Source organism: Marmota flaviventris, chromosome 3 (assembly GCF_047511675.1).
Source record: "Marmota flaviventris isolate mMarFla1 chromosome 3, mMarFla1.hap1, whole genome shotgun sequence".
Lineage (NCBI taxonomy): Eukaryota > Metazoa > Chordata > Mammalia > Rodentia > Sciuridae > Marmota > Marmota flaviventris.
In genome coordinates this window covers 93417688-93442144 of record NC_092500.1, presented here as the reverse complement: position 1 = coordinate 93442144, position 24457 = coordinate 93417688, and the positions used below count along the sequence as shown (strand labels likewise).

At 38.3% G+C, this 24457-nt stretch overlaps 1 protein-coding gene across 2 annotated transcripts; it reads left to right on the top strand.

Moving 5' to 3' along the window:
• Nucleotides 1-6548: 6548 nt before the first annotated feature.
• On the top strand, nt 6549-22433 carry Mgst1 (microsomal glutathione S-transferase 1). 2 transcript variants are annotated; one of them, XM_027955967.3, is made up of 4 exons: nt 6549-6656; nt 13215-13354; nt 15705-15799; nt 21835-22433. In XM_027955967.3, exons 2-4 carry the CDS (start codon nt 13229-13231, stop codon nt 22079-22081), a joined length of 468 nt encoding a protein of 155 aa, XP_027811768.1. In that variant the 5' UTR covers nt 6549-6656; nt 13215-13228; the 3' UTR covers nt 22082-22433. The 2 variants fall into 2 exon arrangements, with proteins under 2 accessions (XP_027811768.1, XP_027811769.1); XM_027955968.3 differs by having other exon boundaries at nt 6585-6656; nt 13199-13354.
• Nucleotides 22434-24457: the final 2024 nt, after the last annotated feature.

Genomic DNA, 24457 nt, shown 5'->3' with positions numbered 1-24457 from the left:
CCCAAGGAACAGTAGGCTTATTACTGGGACGTAGTTCATCTACATTAAAAGGACTTATGATAAGTCCTGGGGTAATTGATCCCGATTATGTAGGTGAAATAAAAATTATAGCTAGTTCTCCAAGAGGTATATCAGTAATTTCACCTGGAGATAGAATAGCACAGTTGTTAATAATACCCAGCCTACATAATAAATTTCCTAGTCATAGTGTAGAAAGAGGTTCCAGGGGATTAGGCTCCACAGGTGTAGATTGGGCTATGTTGTCTTTAAATTTAGATTCTCGCCCAATGCTAAAACTAAATATTCAAGGTCATGAGTTTAATGGCCTACTGGACACAGGAGCTGACCTTAGCATTATCTCTCGTCAAGAATGGCCAAAACATTGGCCATTACAACAAGCCACTCAAACGCTTCGAGGCCTAGGAGTGGCGACTAATCCCCATAGAAGTTCTATGATATTAGATTGGAAGGATCCTGAAGGATGTGAAGGAACTATACAGCCATATGTATTGGATCATCTTCCTATAAATTTATGGGGACGAGATGTCCTAGATCAATTAGGTTTGACGTTAACAAATAACATCAATCCTAATGCGCCCACTACTAGGGCTAGACAAGGCTTTAGGAAAGAAAAAAGATTAGGAAAACAAGGGCAAGGTATAGCAGCACCAGTACAAATAGATCAAGGAACAGACAGACATGGGTTGGATTTTCAGAAAGGGCCACTGAGACAATCAAAATTACTTGGAAATCAGAAAGACCAGTGTGGGTTCCTCAGTGGCCCCTGACTAAAGAAAAGATACAAGTAGCCCATGATCTGGTCAAACAACAATTAGCGGAAGGACATATACAACCTTCCATATCTCCCCATAATACTCCCATTTTTGTCATCAAAAAGAAATCTGGTAAATGGAGATTATTGCAAGATTTAAGAGCCATTAATAATGAGATGGTTATTATGGGACCTGCTCAATCAGGGATTCCTCAATTGTGTGCTTTGCCAAAAACCTGGCATGTTTTAGCTATAGATATTAAAGATTGTTTTTTTTCAATTCCAATTCATCCCGAGGATAGTCCACGTTTTGCATTTACTATCCCTGCATTAAATCATGAAGGTCCTGATCAGAGATATGAATGGAAAGTACTCCCTCAAGGGATGGCTAACAGTCCAACTATGTGCCAAATATATGTTAACAAAGCAATCCAGCCACTTAGAAATCAAAATCCTGAACTACAAATATTTCACTATATGGATGATGTATTATTGGCACATAAAGATAAAAACATATTGCTGGAATGTTATGCCACACTTACAAACTTATTAAAAAATTATACTCTAGAGATAGCAATAGATAAAGTACAATTAAATTTTCCAATTAATTATTTAGGAGTTCTATTATCCTCAACCATGGTCCGTCCACCAAAAATTCAAATACGAGTAGATCAACTCAAATCACTTAACGACTTTCAAAAGTTATTGGGAGACATAAATTGGATAAGGCCTTATCTAGGTATACCAACAGGAGAATTGGGACCTTTATTTGATATTCTAAAAGGTCCATCAGATCCAAATTCACCCCGCATGTTAACTCCTAAAGCAAGAAAGGCATTAAAAATTATTGAAACATATATGGAAAATATGCATTTGGATAGAATTGATATAAGTTTGCCTTTATTATTTATTGTACTACCAACAAAAAATATTCCTACAGGAGTATTTTGGCAAGAAGGTCCATTATTGTGGATACATTTATCTTATTCTCCTAACGCTATTCTTACTAGGTATCCTGAGGCTGTAGGACAATTAATACTCAAAGGAATAAAAGCAGCGAAGGGAGTGTTTGGAATTTCTCCCAATAAAATTATTACTCCATATACTATGGATCAAATTGATGAGTTAGCTAATGAGTTAAATACTTGGGCAATAATCATGTGTAAATCTAATGTTTCATTTGATAATCATTTACCATCTAATCCTTTGTTGTCTTTTTGGTCTAAGCATCCTGTAGTTTTTCCTAAAATGACAAGAAAAACACCTATCATGAATGCTCCAAATATTTTCACTGATGGGTCAAATAATGGTACAGCAGCAGTAGTTACCCCTGATCAAACTTTTACATTTTTAGTACCCAAACAATCAGCTCAAAAGGTAGAGCTTAATGCAGTTTTACAAGCTTTTGTGATGTTTAAAGATTCTGTATTTAATTTATTTTCTGATAGTCAGTATGTAGTTAATGCTATAGTATCTCTTGAAGATGCTGGTAGGATTTCCCCTTCTTCTACTGTTTTCTCTTTGTTTTCCACTATACAAAGTCTAATCTGGGACAGAAAAGATCCATTCTTCATAGGACATATTAGGGCACATACAGGATTGCCTGGAGCCCTTAGTTTAGGCAATGATTTAGCAGATAAAACTACACATGACATACATATTTTCTCTACATTTGAAGAAGCTACAAATTTTCATAAAAGGTTTCATGTTAATGCTAATACTTTACAAAAGCGTTTTAAAATAACTAAGGAACAAGCCAGACATATAATAAAACAATGTCAAAATTGTGTGACATTTTTACCACAAGTTAATCTTGGAGTCAATCCTAGAGGACTGATACCTAACCATATTTGGCAGATGGACGTCACACACTTGCCAGAATTTGGAAAATTAAAATATTTACACGTTACAGTCGATACTTCTTCTGGATTTTTGATGGGCTCCCTTCATGCCGGAGAAAAAACTAAAGATGTTATAGCTCATTGCTTACAAAATTTTGCCACTGTGGGCGTTCCTAAACAGTTAAAAACTGATAATGGTCCTGGCTATACCTCTACCTCTTTTAAACAATTTTGCTCATCATTTGGTATTACTCATATAACAGGAATCCCATACAATCCACAGGGACAAGGCATAGTTGAAAGAGCTCATCAAACTATTAAAACATACTTATTAAAGCAAAAAGAGGGAATTGGAAAGGGGTATATATCCCCCAAAGATAAACTTAAAATAACGCTTTTTACTCTAAACTTTTTAAATTTGGATTCATCAGGACTTAGTGCTGCGGAAAGGCATATGTATCCAAAAAATGTACATAAGCCTAAAGTACTTTGGAAAGATATTCTAACAGGACAATGGAAAGGTCCTGACCCAGTGATTGTCTGGAGTCGGGGGTCTGTTTGTGTTTTTCCACAGGGAGAACAGCAGCCCATTTGGATTCCAGAGAGATTAACTAAAACAGTCTCTACAGATCGAAAAGAAGATGATTTGACTCAAATCCATAACAGCTGATATCCAGAACTCCAGCTTGGCCATTCTTACATCTGTGACAATGATTAACCAGGATGCTTTTTTCAATAGCTATTTTATTATTGCATTTTTCCACATCATAAGGTTCTATTTTTATTTTTTGAGCTCATACAAACCTAGGTTAATGTTTTTCTGATCAGTTTTATTTTTTGACTGTGGAGTTTTTAAACATTGCAATGGAGATTTCACCTAGGTAAAGCTACAAGGCCTTTACTATTTTCTTATGTGTTGTACGTTTGTGTACACTCTTGTGTTTTGTGTTGTATGTCTGTATGTGCGTATGTCCATATTTCTTATATGAGGAGCGCTCATGAAAAAATGGATCCGAATTATTATTATTTTTATTCACGTGATTTAAATGGTTTAATTTATATTAGGTAAACAGCTGTTAAGGATTGTTTTTAAAGTAGGTTAACAGATCTGTTTGTTTACTTTCACCTTTCCTTTTCATTATATTTAATAATTCTTTTCAGGATAATGTCTCTTTAGCATCATTGCCAGAATTCCTATCTCCATCCCAGTGCCAGTGAAGAACTCAACAAGTAATGCTCAATCAAAGAGTCAACTTACTTTGGGAGGAAACGGATTTTGGGAGGAAATGGACATATTGATAGATTCCTCTGCTTTGAACTGCTTGCAGAACTTGCCTGGACTATGTAACTATCGTTTGGTGCAGCGAATTGTGGTAATGCTGGCATATCTTTGCTGATGGTGTCACTAGTGATGCAATTTTTATTTCCTTGCCAGCACACCCCATGTTAATTGTGGTAGTGCTGACATATCTTTGCTGATGGTGTCACCAGTGATGCAATTTTTTCCCAAGGAGCCGTCAATTGGCTTGGTGTCGTGGCATTTCTGTATCCTCCTCCCTTCTGCTAGTGATGGTCTAAAATTTGGGGGCCAATGGCTTATGCTGGACCGGTAGTCAGTGACGGGTATGATCCAATTGCAGTGGTATCAACCTAAGACAGGAGGCTGACGCCTAAAGGTCAGTTTTCCGATGACGGGTAAGAACCATATGTTGAATTGGACAACCTACCAGGCACGGTCCATAAGCCACATTAACCTCACTCCCCCACTGGCACCAAGGCCAAATTTGGGGGCCAACAGAGGTGAGGCAAAGAACCTCACCCCCCCACTGGTGCATAGACCTATCCACAAGTATGGCTGTATGCTGGACCGGTAGTCAGTGACGGGTATGATTCAATTGCAGTGGTATCAACCTAAGACAGGAGGCTGACGCCTAAAGGTCAGTTTTCCGATGACGGGTAAGAACCATATGTTGAATTGGACAACCTACCAGGCACGGTCCTTAAGCCACATTGCTTGTTGTTTAATTAATCAGAAGGGGGGAGATGCTGGGAGCCATTAGCCAAGTAGGTATGACAATTTCCTTGCCAGCGTACCCCATGTTGCTGACATGTTGCAGCGACATTGAATGTAGGTGACCTTGCTCAAGGACCAAGGCAGATTAGGGTGTTCCCGGTTTTAAGATAATCGTGTTTAGGGCGTTCCCAGTTTAGGTTCCAGGTTTAAGGTTTAAGATTATTCCTCCCGGGAATAGGGCGTATCCTGCTGCCTGAGTTCCCCTTGATTTCTCATGGGATTCAGACAGTATATTTTGGAGATAGAAGCCCAATGGAGGTGAATTTGGGCAGAGAACGTGAATTTGGGCAGAGAACGTGGACTTCCCCAGAACGTGATTGTAGACGGCTGGTGTGAGTTCGGGAATAAAGAGTTGCTGTTTGAATCTACAAGCTGTGTGGTGGCTCGTGATTGTGTGCCCAGCCAGACTGCGGCATTTGTGCCCAGCCAGACTGCGGCACGCGTGTGCTCACACACAGCCAATAACTGTTAAAACTGATTGCAGTAGGAACTCAGTATTTACGAATTGATTAGTTAATAGTTTGAACACTTTACAATTAGATTATTAGGATGAATCAGGTGTTCTTTTCTTTTCAAAAATATGCTAAAACTGTTCAAATGCCATTCTGCCAATAATGTTATTTAAGTAATAGCTCTCTTGTACCTTTTCCTATAATATTACCCATAGGATTTGGGCTGTTCACCTCATAATAAATGAAAAGAGTTTTCAAAAAATAGTTGTAATACTAAACTCTTGGAGAGAATTTTGTCCTTTCCAGTTAGTTATGGCTAGATTCTAGAGTACTTAACAGAGGTAGGTGAGTAAATATAGTTTTCAAAAGGTACAGACATAAAATTGAAGCACTTGGGTCTTCTGATGCTAAAGTGCTCCTACTTATTCTGCTTCCATAGAAATAGTTCTCAGGACTGCCTGTGATTAATTTTTGTTTTCTACAGTAAACTGGTAGTTCTGAATTCCTTTTTTGGTAGAACATGGATTTGCTCATTAAATCCTAGAAACTTAGTCCTGGAGGTATCTCTAAAAATAAAAGGGGTAAAAAGAGAAGTACACACAGCAATATGTGGTGAACGTGTGAAATGTATCACTGTGAGAAGAACAATATAGATGCAAAACATAAATCCTCAAAACTCTTCAGAAAAACTCATGGAAGACAAACCCATAAATGTTATTGAGGGGATTGTGGAGAGATAGGTTAGAATATCCCTAATCTCAATTTTGATAGCAATCATGCCTTCCTAAAATACTTCCCTAAATGTCCTTGTAAAAACACCAAGGCCATGGTGTAATGAACTGGTCCAGTATCATCTCTTCCCGTTCTACTTTGGACCCTGAAGGTGGGGGACACAGTGACAAAACAAGTGGTTTGGTGATTTGGAATGCTGCTAGTGATCTTCACTAAAGATACTTTCTTCTGGGGCTAGCCTTTTAAGGAAGTCTTGCCACAGGTGCAGGAAAGATAAAGTTCAATGGAAGAAAATTTGGCAATGACTTCTTATCAGCCTCACCCGCCCCCAAGATTTTAATTTTCTGTAAAGTTTTTTTTTTTTTAAGTTTTCAAAAATCCAACATTAAGATCTTTTAAGTTGTTTTCAGCAAAATAAAAATTGACAGCCTCCCTGTCCCTCCCCTCCCCCAGTCGTGAAGGGTGTGAGATGATAAATTCCTTCGCAATCCCTGATGGCCCCTCCGCATCGCAAAGGGGAAAGTAGAGCTTCCACCGGTGCCAAATATAAAGGTTCAAAGAACTGAACGGGCGGATCTGTGGTTTTGTGGGGAGAGAGGCATCAGGCAATTTGGGGGCGGGGCTTGGCAAGGCCGGGCTCTAAGCGCCAGTAGCTAATTAATTCATAGGAAATTAGCCAGAGAGGGGGCGGCGCATGCGTCCCGCCCTCGCCGCGCTCCTCCGTGCAGTGCCCAGTGCCCTGTTGCCTGCACGGCCTTGCAGACCTCCACCTTCGCGGACTCGCTGTACGTGCCGGGAGGGGATGCTGCGGGAGGGCGCCAGCAGGGTGGCGGTGGAAGGGGAGCGGGAGTTGGCGGGGTCTCTGCCAGCCTGAAAGTTTTTTGCTCAGCTAAACTCCCTGCAGCCGTCCTTTTGCAGTCGGATCACTTCTGAAAGGGAATTGCGTTTCTGTTGTTCCTAAGTTGGTTAAGTTTTTACTTTTTCTCAAACTCCAAGAGTGAAACTTGGGAGGATGAATCTTTCATGTTTAAGGGATGATTTCCTCACGTTTTTATTTTCAAGCCAAAGTAGTATTTCCTTTGAAAGGGTCCCGTGATCTTTGGGAGAGTTGTGAGTACTTGCAAGCTTTAGCAACACAGGAAATCGCTGTTGAGAAACTTCAACTCTACGGTATAAAATCCTGTGCCGGCTCTGATTGGACGAAAGGCCTTGGTACCTAAAGAGGGACAGACTTTGTACTTCTCTATTCACTTTGATAGGCAAGAGAAACATCTGTAAGTTTTAAAAATAATAGTGGTAGTAATGATGTTAGATAATGCAAGAGCACTTGAATGAGAGTGTTGTATTGTCTTGTGATGTTATTAGAGTCAGACGACTGAACAGCTGAGGGTGAAACCCCCTTGGCAGGTTCTTATGTGTGCATCCCCTCTACCCCACCCAAAATCCGAAGGAAGAAGCCATTAGTCCAAGAAGTAAAAAAAGAAAAGGATTTTTTTTTTTTTTTTTCCATAAGACCTCAGATACTGCTAACGGTGGACTGGGGAGGTGGAGAGAAGGTGCATATGAGCCTTCTAGTGTCTCTGGTTTCCGTTATTAGTCACAGGGCTCTTTGCAGTCTGATCATTTCCCCCAATTTTCCTCATCCTGCTTTCTCTGTTCGTGAGTGCCATGGGGGTGTTGATCAATTTGTAGGAACAGCTGACAGTCTAATAGAGTTCCCAGGCCCTGGTCCACTGTGAACCCCCAGCTGGTCCCACCTTTTTTGCATGCTCTTCTGGGAGTTAAGGTGGTATTGCACTTTGTTGTTTTAAAATAAGTTTATATATAAAAAGGACTTATATGCTCTGTCCATCTTATTCATTTTTTAAAACATGATAAATTGATCCATATTTGAATATTACTCTTTGTGCAGACAAGTAAAATTTTTCTAAGGGTTTATTTTGGAGTAGAGCTTATTAATCCTTGAGACTGGAAAGGGAAATCAGCACTGTCCTCTAAGAATGCTTTACCCCACCATATTCTCTCCTCTATCCTTCCCCCCCACCCCCCCAAACGATCAGTATTTGGCCTCTGAGACTTCCTTTGCCTGAGACCTCATAGGAGACTCAGTCTGCAGCCACCACAGTCCCTTCTGAAAATTCTAGAACTGATATACAGCAGCATAGCCACTTACCTATCTTTTTTCCTTGTCCTACCTGTTGTGTTTGTTAGTTTCAGAAAGTACAAAATTGAAGAGTCATGGTCTGGTGGCTCTGTGCCCATATTTTCTGTGTTACACAATGTTGATTTAGAGAAGCCAAGTAATCCTGAGAAGAAAAGAACTTTGCTCTTTTGGCCAAGAGCCTATTAAGAGAAAGGGAATGTTCTTCAACTTAAGAGTTTGAAAAAGGTTCTGCGATAGATACTGGGGGAAAGGAAAACCAAATGGGAATGTGATTGACTGGGAAAACAGCCTCCAGAAAACAAGAACATTCTAGCATTCTTAGCTTAGATGGTAGATAGCCCATGAATTATATGGTTGAGGAAACTGGGCCCTGATATTGGTTCCCTTCTCTATGAATTTGGGTCTGGGTACTCATTTAATGCCTCTGGCCCTCAGTTTTATATATCAAAGGTAGAAAATATTATTCACTCTTTTAGGATTTTTGAGATCAAGTGAAATAAAAAGTATGCCACAGCTTTTTAGAAACAAATTGTATCCTCAGTGCCTAGAACAGTGTCAAAGTAGGAGCTTCTTTATTTAGCGAACACTCTTAATAGCACTTAGCCAGGTCTCAGTGCTTTTGAAGACACTTTTCACTAAAAGCAGTATTCATAAGAACCCTGCAAGTTTATTTATCATTTACCTTGTTTTTTTCCGGAAAGGTGAGTAGGTCCTAGAAAAGTTAACTTGCAAGTAATAAGTGGCAGTGTTGAGATCTGCCAGGACTCCACTTTACCTCTAGAGTTTGTATGTGTGCATCATCTGATCCCTTGGCCTCTTAAAGAACATTCACCTCCACACCAGGGGACTGGGAGCTGGTTTCTGGGCAGATATTCACTGTGATGCCAGCCAATGAATGTATAATAAAACAAGTAAACCACTGTACAATACGATTCATCATTTGTAACCATTTATTTTATATAATTTGTTCCGTTTTTTTCCTCTGTTTACTTTTCTAGATTATTTTTGAGACCTCTTTTGCATGAAACTCATGGGAGGCTGAATCTGTAGCCGTCATAATCCCTTCAGAAAATTCTAGAACTGGTAAACAGCAGCATGGCCACATAGTTATCTTTTTTCTTCATGCCACCTGTTGTGTGTGTTAGAATATTCAAATCACCTAACACTTTACCCCTGTCCCTTTTTTGGGCCAGGGATTGAATCTATGGGTGTGCTATCACTGAGCTACATTCCCACAATTATTTTTATTTTGAGACAGGATCTTACTAAATTTTCCACACTGGCCTCAAACTTGCCATCTTCTTTCCTCAGCCTCCTGAGTAGCTGGGATTATAGGCATGCACCACTGCAAACTTGGCTACACTTTACCCTCTTAGTTTTTACCACTGCTTTACTCCTTCTGCCCTCTTGGAGACTATTCTTGGGAGAAAGCTTTCATAATTTTGTTTTCACTGCAGTGCCTAGCCATGACAGTTTGGGCCACTGGCTCCTGACAATTTGTTAACAAATTGGCTTTGGGAAAAAAAAAATTAAAACCAAGTCCAGACCAACATCCCTGTAATCCATGTATTTAATGACTCTAATTGCTTAATGTTCTTGCCTTTATTACTCAGTACCTGGGATGTGGAAGGTATTGTGTGGGAAAGTTAGTTCATGAAGCCATTCAGTGTGGTATCACAGGCTCGATGTTGGCCCATCTCCTGCAAATTCAGGCTGGAGGAGTTCTATTGCATTCTTGGTAATTGAGAAATGCTTACTGTGTGAGGTGTGCTTTCTGTGTGTGGCTCACATATGAAGAAAAGACTTCCTATTTCCTTTGCCCTAGCTGTTGACATCTTTTGTGTATTTCTCCTGCTAAGGGTTCCAGAAGGCCTCCACTTTTTCCTCTGCTCTTTTAATGCTGAATTTTACTACGGAGAAAAGAAGTTTCTTGGACTTCTGTTCCATCCCTGAATACATTGCATTATGGAGAAAACAGCAGAGACTGTTTAAAAATTATTAAGTGGCAACATTTCCTACTTGAACTTCCTAATTTTTAAATAGTTAAGGTCCCTGCTGTATTTCTTCAGATCTCTGTCCAGAAGCATAGGCCTTAGGGATCCTTTATTAGGCAAATTAACTTTACAGGAGCCCTGAAGGATCTTTGATCCCCACCCTTCCCATACTAGAACACATATTTTACGTGTTTTAAAAAGTATTATTGGGCACTGAGAACTAACCTAACATACTGTGCTTTCAAGACTATAAACTCATAGAGGTGGATTAATTTACTATCATGTAGGATTTGTTTTTTCTTTTTTAATATCTAGATTAACTTTGATCCTCCATACCTGTAGGTTCTAGCCAACTGTGGATTGAAATTATTAGGGAAAAAAATCATGTCCATATTAAACACATACAATCTTTGTTCCTTGTAACTTTTCCCTAGATAATGTGGTATAACTGCTGTTTGCCTAGTGTTTACTTTGTGTTAGATATTACAAGCCATCTAGAGATGATTTAAAGTAAGGGAGGGTGTGTGGGAGAATGTACACAGGTTATATGCAGATACTAGCCCATTTTATATTGAGCACTTGAGCACCACAGATTTGGGTTTCTACAGTGGGTTGTTCGGGGATTCTGGAACCACAGGACACTGAGGGAGAACTGTATGTAATCAATCTCTCTTTCTCTCTCTTTCCCTCTTTCTCTTTTTTCTGTACTGGGAATTTCATCCACTGAGCTATATTCCCAGCATTACCCCTCCCCTTTTTTTTAAAACATTTTTAAAAATTTTGAGACAGAATCTCACTAATTTGCTTAGGAACTCACTAAGTTGCCCAGGATGGTCTTGAACTTGTGATCCTCCTGCCTTAGCCTCTTTGCTTACTGGGATTATAGGTGTGTGCCTGGCTGTATGTAGATTCTGTTTGCCTAAATTTACGGAGTACATTATTAGTCTAAGGAAATAAAAATTATAATATACATAGGAAGCTTTGGTTTCTTTATCTGCAAAATGGGAATGATAATACCTACTACATAGCATAACAGGAAGAGGAAAGCAAAAAACATATGCAAGGGGTACCTAGCTGTGCCAGCCACAGTGGGCATCCAATTTTGGTTGAATCAGAATTAAACAGAATTAAGCAACCAAAAGCTAAATTAAGCAGGTCTCTTGAAGGATTCAGTGCAATGTGTTAGCATACAGGATGTCAGGTCAGAGACCTGGGTTTGTTTTTCTTGGCTGCTTAACATCCCTAATTCTCATTTTCTTTATGTGTGAAATGGATGTATTTACGAGAGTTACAGTATTATAGTTAAAAAGATTTTGTAAGGTACTGCACCTAGAGTATGTGGTATAATTGGACACATAGCACATTCTTGGGAAATTAAAAATGTACGTTTATGGATGTGATTTATATCACAATTCAACAGCAACTCATGAACAACTACATGACCAGTAACAAAATATAGAAATACATATGTGGACTTGTAGATTATTTGTAAATGGATAAAATGATCAGAATTGGATAGATGTCAGTCTAACAAGGGTTGAGATTTAAGGGCAGGAAAGGACATCATTGAGAAGAGAGCAGTGCAGTCTAAACAAATTATATAGGGTCTAAGTCGGGTAGGAGAAAAGATAGGTGTTTATATGGAAGAGATAGAAGCAGATAGCAGAGCTCATGACGAAACAAGAGGACATTACAAGGAATGACCACAAGATAAGGCTGTGATTTAAATTTAAGCATTATCCTAAATTCCTATCCACTTTGACTTCAGTATCACTAGTGTGCCTCACCTTTCCTCCTGACCCAATTATAGTTCCAATTCACTCTCAGTTTCATTCACTTTATCCTTGACAGCATTTAGATGCTGTAAATATGGAAGGTGAAATGACCTGAAGAGACATATAAAGCTCATCCTTCTTTCTTTTAAAGTACCATGCATGCCATTTCCTAAGTGTGTGCTTGCAAGCCTGATATTTGGATGTCTCTGTTGTCTTGCTTCTCTTTCTTCACCTGTGTGGGTGTTAATGATGACCATGATCATGATGATCAAAATGATGCTAGGTTAAGGATATCATAAACTTTATCGAGGGTTTGCTATGGGCCAACTGCTGTGCTAAGTATTTTTCTGCATGTTTTCTTAATTAAATCTTGCAACAAGTCAATGTTAGGAGCTATTACTATTCCTGTCTTATAAATGAAGACATTTATCCTCAGAGAGGCTAAATTCCTCAAGCAAGATTAATAGACACATCATGGGCCTGGAATTCAAATCATGGCACCTAAGATCTTGAACACTCCTGAAATGACACAAAGGAGTAAGGTGGGTTTCTAAAGCAGGACATACTTTTAGAACTTAGGCATCCCAATACAATATCAGTGGTACTGCTGTGTATATGTGCCGCAGTCTGGCTGGGCACAAATGCCGCAGTCTGGCTGGGCACACAATCACGAGCCACCACACAGCTTGTAGATTCAAACAGCAACTCTTTATTCCCGAACTCACACCAGCCGTCTACAAACACGTTCTGGGGAAATCCACGTTCTCTGCCCAAATCCACGTTCTCTGGGCTTCTATCTCCAAAAAAATACTGTCTGAATCCTGTGAGAACTCAAGGGGAACTCAGGCAGCAGGATACGCCCTATTCCCAGCAGGAATAATCTTAAACCTTAAACCTGGAACCTAAACCGGGGAACGCCCTAATCCGCCTTGGTCCTTGAGCAAGGTCACCTACATTCAATGTCACTGCAACATGGGGTACGCTGGCAAGGAAATTGTCATACCTACTTGGCTAATGGCTCCCAGCATATATGATTGGGTGTTTCCAAAGAGATCAATCCATGGCCTTTGGTCTTTTGCATTCAATCTGTGGTCCATCTTGATGCAAATATATGGTTGTGGTCCATTTTTAGGGCATTTTGGCTATTTGTTTTTGCTTGTAATACCCACAAATTTTTATTTAGTATCTTTAATCTTTAGGCTTAATGACATAGAACTAGAGAAGATATACTACTGTTTATATTGAAAAATTTGAAACTTAATGATCAGTTTTTTTTTTTTTGAAAATGGCTCCCAGATATTTTTAAGAACAATGTGGTCAATGCTGCAAGTACACCTAGTGATCATGAAGTTATTTTGCATATTTATGTCTGTTTTTTCCTTCTTGTCTGAAATCTTTTGAAAATTCTAGAGCAAAATTGAAAAATGGCTGATCTCACCCAGCTCCTGGAAAATGAAGTATTCATGGCTTTTGCCTCCTATACAACGATTATCCTTTCAAAAATGATGCTTATGAGTCCTGCAACTGCATTCTATAGACTAACAAGAAAGGTAAGACATTTTTTGGACTAGTGTTTTCAGTTCTATTATAGATTTAGAGTATAACTTTTGGGGTGAGAGTGGGGAGAGATGAAAAATATTGAATAAAAGAAAGAAAAAAGGCTAAGAATTAAAGTTCTTCTTCCCAGAGTGGGCTCTTATGACTGGAGTATGCTAACCATTGAACTTTGTGTACTTCTGACTTAAGTTAATAGTATTTCTACCCAGCATTGTAAGAGTGAATTTAAAAAAGTCAAGAGGCATGGTCAACAGAAAGATTTTGAAGTACACATCCCATGTTCAAGCAGGTCTATGACCAAGTGAGAGGAGCAGAGAGGCTGCTAGACAAAGTGTAAAATTTTCATTGGTGCTATCCCTGTGCCTATTAAACATCTTCTTTCTGGAAGCCTCCTGTTTCTCTCTTAGGTTCCTGTCCTGAGGTTTTGTCCTCTAGAGTCTTGCTCCTGTCTAGAGGTCCTGGCCCTCTCTGAGGTGTTTCCTTGTCACTGTTGGAGATATGGGGTTGATATCTGGAGAACATTCCCACATATTTAATTCTGTGATAGGGTTCAGTTGTCCTCTGGAAACAAAGTAGAAGCAGGGAAATCCTCCTGGTCTTAAAAGAAGGAGGGAATTTGAATTTGTGAAGTGGCAGGCGCCATTATGTTATTGTCAGCATAGTCAGGTGAAGTTCAGGTTGGTCCCCATTTTATAGAATAACTGAAAGACACAGAGGTTAAGGTCAGTAGCTGTCAGATTCATCTTGAGCTGCCTTTACAGGATATCTTGGACTGGATGGTTTACAATAGCACATATTTGTTCCACACAGTTCCTGAGGTTGGCAAGTCCTAGATCAAGATGTCAGTAGATCCAGTGCCTGGTGAGGGCTGGATTCCTGATGTGTACATGGCCATGTTCTCCTTGCATCCTTACTTGGGGTGAATAGAGAAAGAAAGAAGCAAGTTCTGCCCTGTCTCTTTATAAGGGCACTAATCCCATCCATGAGGGTTCCACACATATGATCTAATCACCTCTCAAAAGTCTCCACCTCCAGATACCTTCACACTGGGGATTAGGCTCAAATATATACGTTTTGTAAGGACACATTCAGTACATAGCAGGAGGGGCCCCACAGTGGCATAACAGTAGAGGATAAGGCTGAGATTCAAATTCAGATAGTTTAAATCCAGATCTCATACTCTTTCATTGTAATATATTAATTTCTTTATTTAAAATGAACATGTCAAACATCTCATAGCCAGGCATTTATTTAGAGGATACTGTGATGAACAAGGCCAACAGGCCTGTCTGCAAGAGCTGTTGATACTGTATCCCAACCCTGCCTATCAGTTCTCCTCAATACTTTCATCTAGAAAGAAAGCTCTTATCATATTAAGAAAAAGTTATAACATTTATGAGATGTTTTTCAAGCTTAAATTAGAACTAATTTTATAGTTTTTTTCCTTATTATAAATTATTAAACATTGGGACATACTTAAATATTTTTAAAATGCATCTTTCAAGTTTCAAGGGATGGGGAAATCATTTCAAAGAGCATAATAATCAGAGGAAGCGATACATGAACACATGCCATGCTCTCAAATGTTAACTTGTTCTTCCTAGGAAGCAATTCAGCTTCTTAAATTTAATATTATTTGACCCAACGTTTTATCTGGCTCAAGAGAAAGAAGCATACATATCCTATCAAAGTACAAAATACCTTTACCATCCCTCACTTTCTTATGCTTCTTGCCTTTTTTTCTAACAACTTTTGGTAATTAAATGTATTACCTTCAGACTAGCTGGTTCCTTGGAAATGCTAAAATACTCGAGGGAGGGTGTGTCCACATGTCATTGTGAAAAAAATGCTAGGGTACCATAATAATAATGATAATAATTAGTGCTGACTCAGACTTATGTCTCTTTCTATTTTTTCCTTCCTTCTCACTATTTTTATATTCTGGTTTTCATTTAAGTTCACATTTATGCTGCTTTTAGAAATAATTTGCGGGCTGGGATTGTGGCTCAGCGGTAGAGCGCTTGCCTAGCACATGCAAGGCCCTGGGTTCGATCCTCAGCACCACATATAAATAAATAAAAGGAAAGGTATTGTGTCCAACTACAACTAAAAAATAAATATTTAAAAAATATAGTTTGTATTGTTAATAAAGATTCAGGTTTAAACTGTGAATGAACTGTGGATGCTCCTGTGTGATTTATTGCTCTGAAATTTCTTTGCTTAGGGATCAACCTACAGGCCTGCATTTCTGACATTAAAATGCAGATAACTTAGGTAGAATACCCTCATGCTGTTTGGTGTTTGCAATACGTTTTTTTTTCCCCCCCTTGGCGTTTGGAATAGGTGTTTGCCAACCCAGAAGACTGTGAGAGCTTTGGCAAAGGAGAGAATGCCAAGAAGTATCTTCGAACAGATGACAGGGTGGAACGTGTACGAAGGTAAACCAGTGTCTCTGGAAATTACCTACTCAAAGAATTTTGGTCAAGGAGCTCAGTGAAGTTGTTTGGGCCTTGGAGAAAAGGAAAAAAAAAAAAAAGTCATCCACTCGGTATAACTACAGAAAAATAGAGATCTCAACATCTCTGAATATAACTGTTATTGCACATATTACTAATTTAGTTGCACTTTTGTATGGACTTTTTATTTGTTCTAATTAGCTATACATGACAGTAGAATGCACTTTGACACATCATACATAGATGGAGTATAATTTCTCATTCTTCTGCTTATACATGATGTAGAATCACACAGGTTATATAGTCATGTATGTACATAAGATAAAACACCTGACTTTGTTGGGATTAGTAACTGTGCTCTGTATAGTAGTAATGGCAGGTAGAAGGTAAAATGGAGACAGTGAATTCTTGCAGTTTTGTCATCTTTCTCCAGAGACGTGACTCAACCCATATAAAGGGTTGAAGAAACAGGTGTTTTTGCATAAGGTTTGAAATATGGAAGTTGACACTCTTCAGAGAAATGAGTACCAGCTGAAGTATCTAGATCGTATTGGCATTATCCATTTTTTGATTCCTGGTGAAAGTCTGAAGCCCATCTCAAGATTTCTGCAGATTCTCCCATGGTACATGGCATATGGCCTCAAGATTAACTCAGGCTCTGGGTTCATGCATTTGTGCATGCTTCTGCATTCTGCACTGGGTGTAACCTCAGTCTTTCTCTCAATTCCCTTGACAAATCAGCTTAAAAAATGTGTATAAAAGTGGATTTAACTGAATTGAAGTGCAGAGAAGGTTACTGTGTGGCAACCTAAGCATTATGTATTAGAGTTCCATGTCTGACAATGTCCTACAGAGTCCTCAGGGAGAATTTGCACCACACCTTCTTGTACCCCAAGTAGCATCCAGCATTTTATCTGGCCCCATATACTTTTTTGCCTTTCCTGTACTAAAATTAAATTTACTTTTTTATTTATGCAAAAACAGTTTTATCTCCAAGCTTTTTATCAAGCAAGTTTTTTTTTTCTCTCTCCTAACAGAAAGCCTGTGCTAGAGATTTAGGACAAAATGTTCACTTTTGTTTCTTTTAATTATACACTTGTTAATTCAGCAGCTCCTGAGTTAGTCAATTAGTCAATCTTGAAAATGGATTGTGTAGAGAGTGTGGATCCAAAATAGTTTCAAGACAGAATCAATGTGAGGATCTCAAACAATATCAAAGGAAAAGAATTAAAACTAGAAAAGGTGAGTGGCACTCACTGTCATAGATTTCTCAAAACCATTAGACATAGAGTTTAAAATATATCCTTTTTTGTGTTTGCCTTTGACAGCAGGACCAGAAAGTGCTAGGACCCTCAGTGGTATTAGGAAGATTGAAAGGAAGATCCAAATTTCATATATGAAAGTTTTAACAATAAAAGCTATTTTATTGGGGAGAATTTAGATTTTTTTCCCCACTATCATTTCCTACTTCTCATCCTCAACCCCTGTGCCCACAGGATTGTATCTCTGAAAGTGAAAGCCATAATCTAAGCTGATCTCCAGTCAGGTTGCAATTGACCTGGTTCTGAAAGGGTTGTCCCTGAGGTGCAGGAACTGTGTGCACTGCGCCCCCTGGTGATCAGACACTGACCTTACAATGTGGCAAGAGGAGGAAGAGGAGGGTATCTGGCAGAATAGGGTGCTAGTTGCCTGTTCTAGTTTTTGAGAATTTATTGGCTTTCTCAAAAAAAGTTCCCAATAACAATACACTTTTGAAGATAATTTTCAGAGAAGGAGTTTCAAGAATCTCCTTTTTCCATTTAACCTAGATTTTTCCCCCTCTCTCCATCATTACACAATTATAACACAATTATAAATCCAACACTATTAGCACATCTGCATATTTCAATGTCAGGGACCCAGGAGAGACACAAATGAGGTTAAAGGTAAGCTTTAAGGAATGTGATATTGAAAAAATAAATATATACACATACAGATTAATTAGTTAAAAACAGAGTAATGTATGTTGAAATATCAAGGTTTGTGGCTCAAAGTCAGTTGTTTTGAGCTGTAGGCAGACAGAATCACTGATGATTAGGAAATCATCTATTTAATCCTGTTTCACTTATTCTAGGAAGAATTCCAGACCATGTACATTCACTACCACAAGATAAATGAAAGTTGAAAGGCAAATGGGGCAGCCACAGAAATAGTCATTCAAAAGAACTTGGGTTTGATATTTAGGGAAAGCAGAGACATTGAGGACATACTACCATCCCACCTTCAAAGGTAATGCCCATTTACTGGGAGGGTTCAATGGATCCTCAGTGATACTTGTTGGGGATTCTGTCAAGAGATTGAAATGTGTGGCTGGGCGTGGTGGCATATGCCTGTAATCTCAATAGCTCTGGAGGCTGAGGCAGGAGGAATGCAAGTTCAAAGCCAGTCTCTGCAATTAAGCGAGACCCTGCCTCTAAATAAAATATAGAAAAAGGGCTGGGGATGTGGACATTGGTTAAGTGCCCCTGGGTTCAATCCCCAATACTAAAAAAAAAAAAAAAAAGAGAGAAAGAGAGATTGAAATGTGAGCTGGAGGTTGAACTGTGTGATCCCTCATGTGGTCCCAGTGTATGAACAAAGCATTAATTGAGGGAGCCTTGTGTATATATCACTGCTATATCTTCTTTTGGGATCCTGTCAAGGAGCTTTAAGACTAGGTTCATGGTGGGAAGCTGAGACAGGAGGATCACAAGTTCAAGGCCAACCTTAGTAGCTAAACAAGGCCCTGTTTCAAAATAAAAAATAATAATTAAAAAAGGGATGGAGATGTGGCTCAGTGGTTAAATAATTCTGGGTTCAACCTCTAGTACCACAAACAAACAAACACAAAACAAAATTAAAAAAAAAAACAAAAAACAATTTCCTCCCCAAAATTACGTTTCCTGCTAGTGTTCCTCTTCAGAGGTTTATAATGTTCCCCATGAAAATAAGATCAACATGTCTATAATAGAGAATATTATGTACTTAGGAATATTTTATGAAGGAGTAACCTGAAAAATATGATTTAGAAGTAGGAAGAAGAAAAATGTGATAACAATTTGAGGAAATTTCTTTGTGGGAATTTGGACACACTGCTGTATGCTAAGACTGAGAGGTTTGGTGAAGACGGGGTAGGCAGGAAGTATGGTTACAGCTCCTTTTGTAGTTGGCCGACCTTTGACAGTTTTTAAATGCATGTTGCAACTCTAGTCCAGGTCAGGTAGATGCCATGATCCAAGTTATTCTGATCTGAGGGAATGCGTGACCATGGTCTCTTGAGCACAGAGCTGGTGGTAGTCCATCACAGGGCAGGTGTGTTCCAAGGGGCATCTGTCCAAAGAGAAGGAAAGCTGAGAACATGGACTCATGGGGCAGTGGAGAGTAGACCCGGGTAAGAATGGTTGCTTCGGCAAACTGATGTTTACCTGGTAACAGATTCTAGCTGTGTCTATAAATAAGGCTAGATGGAGAAGGCTGCCACTCGGTGAAGGACAAAAGAAAGGACAAGGAGAAGGGTGGGGTGAGCTATATAGGGGTGTCAGTAAGTGTATACCCAGGCAGGTTGGCACCAGGTGTATACTTACCCAACTGTGGGTATTGGGCCTTCCTAGGACAATGAGGAGTGTTATTTAGAAAAGCTTTTCGAGGACTGACGAAAGAGAAAAAGAATGGAAAAGGAGAAATGAGAGAAGGAAAATGTTGGAGGGCCCAATAAGGCCAAGAGGACCCAGTCCTTGACTTTCTCCTCCTTCTTCCACATTCCCCCTATTGCCTATGACTTTCTTCTTTGCTTTAACGTTGTGTTCTATTTGACAGCCATCTAATAGAGGCTTAGGAGTAGACATGGTTTTCCAAGGGTATCCCTTTTGTCATTTCTTCCCCAACGTTGAAATTTCTGTCACATCATCATGAAGGAAAATCATGACATGCCCGAGACTGGAAGTGAAGGCGTCTTGGTCTTGCAGGAGAATTCAGAGGAACAAAGCAAATGGCACTGGTGGACAGGCGAAGCGGGCCCTTCCACACGGAGTTCTGTCCTTCCTTCCCACTCCTGCCTGATTCTCAGTGGTCCTGGCACTGTTCCGGGAACCAGAGGGGACAAAACCACTTCATTCTGCCTTTGCTTTTACTCAGGGGCAGGTGGTTCTTTATTTCAGCCGTTTCCCAGGCGTGCCTTCTTCATCCTTCTATGCTGTCATTGTCTTTGTCAGGCAGCCTGGAGATCTTCGGGAAGACAGAAGGGAAGGGAGGGAAGGAGAGCGATGACCACTGAGCAGGCAACATGGAAGAATTATCTTTTTGGAGGTGGGGCATACTGGGGATTGAACTCAGGGGCACCCCACTACTGAGCCACATCCCCCGCCCTATTTTGTATTTTACTTAGAGACAGGGTCTTAGCGCCTTGCTTTTGCTGAGGCTGGCTTTGTACTCGCGATCCTCCTGTCTCCACCTCCTGAGCTGCTGGGATTACAGATGTGTGCCAGCAGCCTGTAAATAATTATCCTTTATGCCAAAGTAGAAGAGCCCTATAAAAGAAATGTTTTTCACTTTGGTATATGTATCAATAGCTGACAAACTCTATCAAAATCTCTAGTCCTAGTTTAGAAACTAAAACAGTTTGGGGGGCTGGGGCTGTGACTCAGCGGTAGAGAGCTCGCCTAGCACATGCAAGGCCCTGGGTTTGATCCTCAGCACCATATACAAATAAATAAATTAAATAAAGGTATTGTGTCCAACTACAACTAAAAAATAAATATTAAAAAAAGAAACTAAAGCAGTTTGTCATTCTGTAGGCTTAAAAAGGGGCATCAGATTTTAAGATTATGAACTTTTAAGAATGTCAAGTCAAAAAAAAAAAAAAAAAGAATGTCAAGTCAGTAATAGATGTGCCTTTTATTAAAAATTCTAGCCAGGAAAGCCCATGGTGCCTTATGGCTAGACTATACTTTTTGTTTTCTTCTAGTGGTGATATAAAGATAAAATTTAGGAAGTCTCTTTTATCTTTTAAAAATATTTTAAAGTTTTAGTACTGCAGATTGTGCTCTATCACTGATTTATTTTCCTAGCCCCTTCTATATTTTTAGTTTTTAGACAGGGTCTTGCTAAGTTACTGAGGCTGGCCTTGAACTTGAGATCTTCCTGCTTCAGCTTCCCAAGTCTCTGGGATCACAGGGGTGCACCACCACACCTGACTTCTTATCATCTTTTGTGTATATTCTGTTTTATACTGCAAGCTTATTAACTTATTCCTTTTGTGGTTTAAAGATATGAGTGGCTAAAGTTTTGGCCATCTTCAAGAGGCTATTTATGTGTTGTGCTATTTTTATTTGAAGAGATGAGTCTTTGCTATTCAGTTGCTATTGCTATTAAGTTTGTAATCTAGTGGTTTGGGTAAATGGGCAAGCATTTTCTTAATCACCATTTTAAAGACTAGAAAAATTAAAGGAAGTCTCTTAGGAAAGATTATACCCCAAAAGGTTTTTTTTTTCCTTTGTGAAGAAGAGTTTTTAGTAGGAGGAATCTTGAATTGCAATATATATATATATATATATATTTCATATTAATAAAAATGAAGTGAATTTTCCTAGATGCAATTTTGATATTCCCAAAACTATAAAATGACTTCAACAGACACTAGTATGGCAGTATGTATAAACGTGGATGTATAACCAATGTGATCCTGCAATCTGTACACTTGGTAAAAATAAGAATTCATACCCCACTTGAATCAAATTATGAAATATGATATGTCAAGATCATGGTAATGTTCTGAGCAACCAATAAAAAAGAGATACACTAAAATTAAAAAAAAAACAAAAATAATGAGATGATATAACAATGAAAGTCAAGTGAGTGAGGAAGCAAAGCAGTTTGAGAGAAAGGCTTTTACTTTGCAGTTTAAAGATCCATTAACATCTACATTTAATTTTTGGAGGGCGGGAAGAATGAATACGTTTCTGCTGATTTTGAAATTTTAAGAGTCATTTTTTTCCCCACAGAGCCCACCTGAATGACCTTGAAAATATTGTTCCATTTGTTGGAATCGGGCTGCTATATTCCTTGAGTGGTCCAGACCTTTCTACTGCTCTCCTGCACTTCAGGCTCTTTGTTGGAGCACGGATCTACCACACAATTGCGTATTTGACACCCCTTCCCCAACCAAATAGAGCTTTGGCTTTTTTTGTTGGATTTGGAGTTACTCTTTCAATGGCCTACAGGTTGCTGAAGACTGGATTTTACCTGTAAAGAAAATCGAGTACTTCCCATGCAATTGGTTTTTAAGAATTCTATACTTCCAGTATATAATGAATATTTTCTGAGGCTTTAAGTGGGAAGGGAGCAGAGAAAGTAGGAATGGGGAAAACCCATTTTAAAGATTAGCACTGCTAATATCCTTTTATTCTTGCTTTATATTTTCTGTAGACATTCAACAATAATTCTTAAGTCTTTTGTGTGATTCTTTTAAGATCTGATTGTTATAATTTTCAACATTCATCAACATTTCATATTATGAATCTATAAAAAATTGATTGTGTGTGTGCGAGGTCTATATTTCAATACTGTGGAAATAGTGATATGAAATAAAGAATTTAATGAATGGTTTTGTTTTCCCAACTGTTTATATTTCAAAATTTCAAAACTATGGAAAAGTTGTAAAATGGAATAAAGAACCTCTATATACCATTCATCTAGATTCACCTGTTGTTCACATTTTAGCACATTTGCTTTAGCTTTCAAAAACATTTTTTTTTCATAAACAATTTGAAAGTAAATGGCAAATATCTTGATACTTTACTTCTTTATATTTAGACATATTTCTTGTATGAACAGCATAGTCTCCACAAAAACCACAGTACCATTACCACACCCAAGAAATGTCACATTACCACAATGGTATTTGACATATATATTCTACAAATTTATCCAATTTTTCTAAAACCACCTTTATAACTTCTTTAGGATCTAAGAATAAAACAAGGCCTATATGTTGCCTTCTGTTACATTTTCATTAAAATAGAAGCATTCCTTCACTTTTTTGTTGTTTTTTGTCTATCGTGACATTGGTTTTTTTTTTTGAAGAGTATATGCCAGTTGTTTTACAGAATGACCTTTACTCTGGATTTTTCCTATTTAGTATGTTCTTAGTCTTTGATTCAGAATAAACATTTGGGGTCTGGTTATGTGCTGTTCTTGTATTATATCAACAGGTTTAAGACATCAGTTTGCTCTATTATTAGTGGTATTAAATTCAATCAGCATAGTAAGGGTATACTAACCAGATTTGTCTATTATAAAGATATCTTTTTGTCTTTATAATCATATGAGGGATAATATCCCCTTATAATTTTTACCCACTGAGTTTAGTACCCAGTGATGCCTAATTTGATTTCTACAATAAAGTAAATAAGCATAAAAATTTATTCAGCATATATAAACTATAAACACATTAATCTGTATAAATGCAGATTTTTTTTCTCTTGAATGCAACTAGGTGTATTTCAATTTTTACAACAGAGGGTTAACTTTTAAATCTCAATATTCTTCTATACATGCCATTAAATTTAAGTTAGTTGTTTTCCTTTCTACCTCTTGATTAGTCTCAATTTAAAATACATATTTCTTAAGTAGTACTTTAATGACTGTTGTGAAATGTTCATTTAGGTTTGTCACACAAGAGAAAAATTACTGCAATATTTTAGTTTTAATAGTTTGAACAACTCTAAAGTCTATAAACAAAACCTATTAGGCAGTTTTCTGTGTAGACTTCTTCACAAGGTTTCTCTTGTTTTCCTAATGTTAAAAGCAGCTCTGCATACTGTGGACTGAACTGTAGTAAATCTTCATGGTGTAATTAATGGAAAAGAACATGAATTCTAACATGAAAAATCTAAAATCCAAGGATTGGGTTTGAAAACACACACACACACACACACACACACACACACACTCTCTCTCTTCTGTTCTCTGGATTTGGGAAAACCCTCTTACCTTGTCTGAGCTACAGTTTCCTGAAGCTTTTTATATGACTTGTTCAAGGTAATGTGCTTTTATGTATTTGACGCATATGAAAAAAGTATGGTATCTCACAGGTAAGTGTTCTTTCTGTGTGTCACTAGAGCAATCTATTAATAATAAAGACCCATTTTTAGTTGAGTTTTCCTGAGCTTTCAGTAATAACTTTATTTAACCCTTGTCAGTGTTTCCATTGTTTTCTTAAAATTTCTACTCCCCTGGTAATGATTCTCGGAACAGAAGCAGAATGGATTATGGTTATTGTATTGGTTATCTATTATTATTATTAGCTATATTTGATATCCATTACTAGACAATTATTAGGATAAAAGAACATTTAAATTTTAGAGTTTTAAAACTATACATGCAGAGCATGCTTCAGGGGGAAAAAGCCTGGAGACTAGCTACTTAACTTTCCAAGTTTGAATAAAAATGTTTTTTAAACAACAATAGTTTCTATTTTTTCACTCATAAGAGAATCTTTAGATGTTGGGAGATTTATTAGTGAAACTGCTTTTATATAGGAGGGACAGGAAGGGAAGAACATTGGTTCATGCTCTACTAAGAAATCTCTACCTAACCACATGACAGCACTGGCTTTAGAGTAGT

Excerpts from the sequence above, each read along its gene's own strand:
- Mgst1 (XM_027955967.3), top strand. The coding sequence starts at position 13,229 with ATGGCTGATCTCACCCAGCTCCTGGAAAATGAAGTATTCATGGCTTTT. Across the intron at positions 13,355-15,704 it reads TCTATAGACTAACAAGAAAG|GTGTTTGCCAACCCAGAAGA; the intron begins GTAAGACATTTT and ends CGTTTGGAATAG. Across the intron at positions 15,800-21,834 it reads AGGGTGGAACGTGTACGAAG|AGCCCACCTGAATGACCTTG; the intron begins GTAAACCAGTGT and ends TTTTCCCCACAG.